Source organism: Chaetura pelagica, unplaced genomic scaffold, assembly GCF_000747805.2.
Source record: "Chaetura pelagica isolate M959 unplaced genomic scaffold, ChaPel_1.0 scaffold159, whole genome shotgun sequence".
NCBI classification, from domain to species: Eukaryota; Metazoa; Chordata; class Aves; order Apodiformes; family Apodidae; genus Chaetura; species Chaetura pelagica.
The window spans coordinates 6,113,474-6,118,702 of NW_009954555.1; the positions used below are offsets into that span (position 1 = coordinate 6,113,474).

The 5,229-nt window shown below is 47.2% G+C and overlaps 1 protein-coding gene across 1 annotated transcript in view; it reads left to right on the forward strand.

Annotated features, from left to right (window-relative positions):
• The window catches only part of CAMTA1 (calmodulin binding transcription activator 1), a 252,265-nt gene that overhangs the window by 195,379 nt on the left and 51,657 nt on the right, over nucleotides 1–5,229 (forward strand). Inside the window, exon 6 of the mRNA XM_010005211.1 lies at nucleotides 706–859. Coding sequence (XP_010003513.1) covers nucleotides 706–859 — 154 coding nt within the window. The remainder of the gene's footprint in view (nucleotides 1–705; nucleotides 860–5,229) is intronic.

Here is a 5,229-nt window from a genome sequence, read left to right on the forward strand (position 1 = left end):
CCCCGCGTCCCCGCACCCCGCGTCCCCCGGGCCCGGCGGGAGGAGCCGGGGAGAGGGGAGCCAGCTTCTTTCGGGGCTCTGCTAAGGACGTGCTGTCTTCCAGTACCGACCTGCTGCAGCTGTTTTCATCATTAAGCTGCACGATCTCCAAAATACAAGAAATTCTGGGCTTGTCTGAGAAGAGCCTGTCCACGGGGCACTCTGTAATGCTGTTTGTGAACCTCCCCTGCCCTTCCCTCCCTCCTCCTGCCACATGGAAAATGCGGCTGTTTCTGATATTCTTGACTGAACTTCTGTATGTTCAGAGTAGCCTGATGTGGATCAGAACTGATGACAGCATTGGATCCAACAGCCCACAGGTCCCTGAAACAAATCGCCTGGTGCTGATTGAGACTGGTGTTTGCAGGACTGCAGGACTCTCACGAGGACTTGGTGTCTTGTGGGTTGGAGCAAAGACCCACCCTGAGCACACAGAGGCAGCAGGGGGGTCGCACACAAAGGGTGGGGGTTGAAACCACATGCAAACTGCCCTTGCCTTTTGCCACCTCGTTTAAAGATAAAGCGCTGATCTCAGGGAAATGTGGTACATCTTGGGATCTAATTCTGACACTTTCTAGCACAGTTTTTATTAGGAAGGTAAATGCGGAGTGCCCTGAGCAGGGGGAGAGGCCCAGCAGTGTAACTTGTGCTCTGCTCTCCCTGCAGAACCCAGACATTGTGTTGGTGCACTACCTGAACGTCCCTGCCATCGAGGACTGCGGGAAACCGTGCGGCCCCATCTTGTGCTCAATAAACACAGACAAGAAGGAATGGGCAAAGTGGACAAAAGAAGAGCTCATTGGACAGCTCAAACCGATGTGTGAGTATCTGGAGGCCTTTTTTGCTCTTTGGCTTTACAAAGGGTTAATTTATAGTACAGTTTGTCTCACTGCCATCAATCTTACCTAGCAGGGAGTAATTTGTCACCTTCAAAATCAACTTGCATTTGCCTGCTTGTTCTTTCTTCCCAATATTCAACACTTCTGGGATGAGACCTGCCCAGACTGTCCCCAAAAAGCTCTTATCCAAAATAAGATCCCCTCCACACTCTGGGTCTTGCATTTTCAAGCACCATTTGCAGGCGCCTACTTGGTTGCAAGGAGCCTTTGTAGTACTGGAAGGTAGGTTTCTCCCAAGGGCAGGTCCATGTTTGTGTGGTTCAGTGTCAGATCAGAAGGTGTTGCTGGTGTTTACAGATGGACTCTGTGGAGCTGAGTGTTTCAAGGTGGGTATCCTTTACTGCTGCTCTAGACTTTCCAGCCTGCAAAGAAGGCTGCTTAGATGGGCAGAGTGATCAGGAAGTTTGCTCAACAAACAGGCAACTCTGTGGAGTTCTCCACATCTGCCCTCGAGTATATTTTCTTTCACATCACAGTTACTTTGCACGTCCTTCTCTGGAGAATATGTCCCAGTGTGCACACAAACATCTTTTTGCAAAGAAAGCAAATTTAGGAACATAACATGGGTCTGTAAGCAAGAGAAAATTAACTGCAGGAGCCACAATGTCCAATCTAGGTGCTTGCATCTGAGTCAACAAATACCAGGTCTGCTTTTCTTCCTCAGCCCTGCCCCTGGTTGGATGCTTGTGTCATGCCTGGCTTTCTATAATTAGAGGTCGCAGCCCTGAGGTACATTCTGATGTGTCTCAACCTTCAGTGAAAGATCAGCCTCATGCTGACTGCAGCATAAGGTCTTAGCTTGCACCACTCCTTTGGTGCATCCTGAGCTCTGCAGGCCCCTGTATTCCTTTTCCATGCAGAGCTGGAGGGCAGTAGACAAGCAGAAGAGGGAAAACAACATATTTGCTAAACAGAATATTGCCCCTGGGACTGATAACCTGAACCAGAAATCCAAGATGCTGAAGGTGTAGCTGAGACTGAACAAGTGCCTTAACATTAAACAAGAGAGGAAGTGGCAGCCTGTTAAAAAATCTGCAGTGCATCAAGAAAATTATGTGAAAACTACAACAAACTCGCCATAAATTTAATGACACTTGGCTTTTTTGTGTCTCAGGAGGAAAGAATGAAATTCTGCCCAATTATTCAGAGTATATATGCATGTACATGTCTCTGTTTATGGGTACACATCCTGGGAAATGCAGCATTAGAAATGTAGTTAAAATGAAAGCTTCAGATTCTGATCAGACCTAGAAAACAAAGAGGACATGGATAACGGTGTTCGGGGAACACAGAGGGGCACTGTGCGCCAAGAAGCCATCAGATTTGGTTCCAGTGTTGGGTGTGCCATGAAATTCTGGAGCCAAACACATTAGTTTCATCCCATTTTTGCATTAATCATTCTTTCACAGGCTTCACAGTTTGATTGCCTGATGTTTCCAAATTTCTCTCCCCTAAAGCAGATTTGTTGATGACTTAATCAAAGCGCTGTGCATGGTGAAGTGACAGTCTTGCACTTTTACCTGTTCCATGTTGCAGTTCATCTAGTTTTATTCCTCAGGTCTGGTAAGCTGTGTGAGGTTTTTGTTGATTCTTTTGTTTTCTTGGTTGCTGTTTTTCGTGAGAATTTCACATTTGAGTTAATAATGATACAGCCAGGGTGTGCATGGGTGTTTTTGCATCCTATTTCAGACCATGAATGTAATTCAGGCTTAGGAGAAGCTGATACTAGTTCTATCTTTGGGGAAAATGCCTCCTCCTGGTCAGAGGCTGGTGACTGTGACTGGTTCTTGACTTGATGAGAACAAGTGCTGTTTGTTCAAGTCCTACTTAGCCTGGACCAGAGTCAGGTATTAAAGCTTTTGACCTCTGTGAGGTATTAAAGCTTTCATATCAGAATCTAGGAGAGCAGAGTCAGTGTGACAGCCAAAGGCTGGAAGCATGTTCTCTTGGCCGTGTGTGCCTGGAGAACTAAAAGTGATGTGGCAGATGGTTGGCAGGGAGAGAGGCATCGGTCTGAGAGTCTGAGCCAGACAAATACATCAAACTGTGTTTCCTGAAATGCAGAGAGACCCTGACTGGGATGAGCATGGAGTTTGCTTGTGTTTCTTGCATCCATAATTCACTCACTTCCTCCTCTTCCCCACTGCGTCACCCCAAAGCCAGTCCAGGCTCCAGCAAGTATTCTCCAGGAATCCTGGACAGTCTCCTGCTCCTGGTACCCAGCTGTGGCACCTCCATGAGCAGAGCAGTGCCCTGAGCTCTGGGATGCTTCGAGGTGGCTTCTCCCCTCCTGAAGAAGACCTCTGCAAACCCAGAGCTTCTTTGACTGGCTTGAGGGGTGATCTGTCCTAGTGCTGTGACTGTGCTTGCATGGGTGGTTGTGGATGAAAAGATATCCTTGCCGGGTGGCATACAGCTCTGAGAGCTTTATGGAAACACCATTAACTTGTTCTGGTCTGTGAACTAATTAAGAGACTAAAATTAACATACCTTAATATCCATGAAAGGTAAATGCTCATTGTAGATGCTCTAAGAGATTGGGCTTTTTCAGCATCTCCAACTGAGTTGAGATTGTAAATAACTAATTCATCAGATTGACTTCAGTTTTCATGGTTTTGGGTTTTTGGTTTGGTTCTGATGTATTTATCACCTGCTTTCATGCTGGGACAATCAGGAGCTCCTGATTGTCCTGTCTGGACAGTCACTGTTGATGATCCTTGAGAAGGAAGCAGGCAAGCCTAGAAGGGCTGAGTAGACTGTTCATGGCCTTCAGCAAGATGACTCCTCTCTCCTTCCCGGCTAGGAGATGGAGCAGCTTGTCTTAGAGGTGTGAGCAAAGTCAGGGAGCATGGGGAAGGCTGTAAGGTCTCCACTGAAACATCCTAATAGACCTGCAATACTCTGACTGTTGCCAGTGTCCTGACTGGTTGTCTGAACCAGAAGGGTCATCGTGTGGTGCTGTTGTATGAGTGCAACCTTGCAGGATATTTGAGCAAAATGAATAGTGATAATACATGAAAATTCTGTGTGAATGTTATCTCAGACACCTGTAAGTCGTTTCAGGATGCCTGGTACGAAGAGTGAGCCTCCATTTGGCATGTCTTTCAGTTTTCCCCCCCCTCTTGTGCCCCATTATAGTTTTGCTTTGAGATTTCTCTGAACAGATTAGCAGATGTCCTTAGAGGCATCTGGTGGTAAAAGCAAAATGCAGTGGCAGAATCCAGCACAGCAGAATTCTGTGCATAAACTCCATATGATCAGCAAATTGTGGGCCAGCTCATGTTGGGGGTTTCTCCAACTCATCCCCTTTTGGCTTTCTCATCCATCAGCTGGCAAAGTATGAGTTACAAGCTCACAGCTGGTGCTATGTTGCAATCCTTGTTTCAGGTCCACTGTAATTGAGAGCTGTCTTTCTTTCAGGGGGAAAAAAAGCTTTTTTCATTCCTCTGCCGCTTGGAAACTGATTGCTCCTGCTCGTGCCACCTGCAGGCAGCCCCAGCTGGGGGAGCTGGAGGTTTCATGGGCACCCATCAGCCTTGACACCTCTCACACAGGCAGCTCTTGCCTCTCCCTGGAGTCGCCAGTTCCCCCTGTTCTGTCTGTGTCAGTGAAATGATCTGGGGCTCCTGGAGCTGAACTGAAACTGCATCCCTGTGTTGTCACAGCTGGAGAGGACATTGAATGTGTGTAGCCCAGAAGAGGTTTAAATAGCAGTGATCGGTGTCAATGCAGTTTGAAGAATTGTGTTGTTGGGTATTTTTAACTTTACTTAGACTTATATTAAATTTAAATTGGATTTGCGATTAAGGTTTTTTAATAATCTTTGAAGGTCAGTAGTGCAAAAACACTATGTGGGATGATGTTTACCATTCCCCAATCAGTTTGTCAGAGCTATAAAGTGGCCTCCAATGGAGACTGAAGCTTGCCAGCTTAGTTCCAGCTGATCTCCATGTAAAAAGTAACTTAGATTATTTACAAGAGTTGGTTTTAGTAATGTGGATGTCCAGTTTTGCTGGAATAGTATCTGGAATGTTACTAGAATTGGCTGTGGTTTTTGATCAGAAAGAGAATGCAGGGGTAGGTGCTCGATGGATTCCCCTGTGCGACTGGGACCTGGAGGACGCCCCAGCTGCTCATCAGCCAGGGCTCCAGTTCTCCTCGCCAAGATGCAGCTCTAAGCCCTTCATCACTGCACGGGCCGCTGCACGGACGAATTTTGAAATGGAAATGGGGTTCTGCTTGTCCGGGCCGCGTCCGGGGGCTCCTGCGGGGCTCGTCCCGCCCCCCCCCC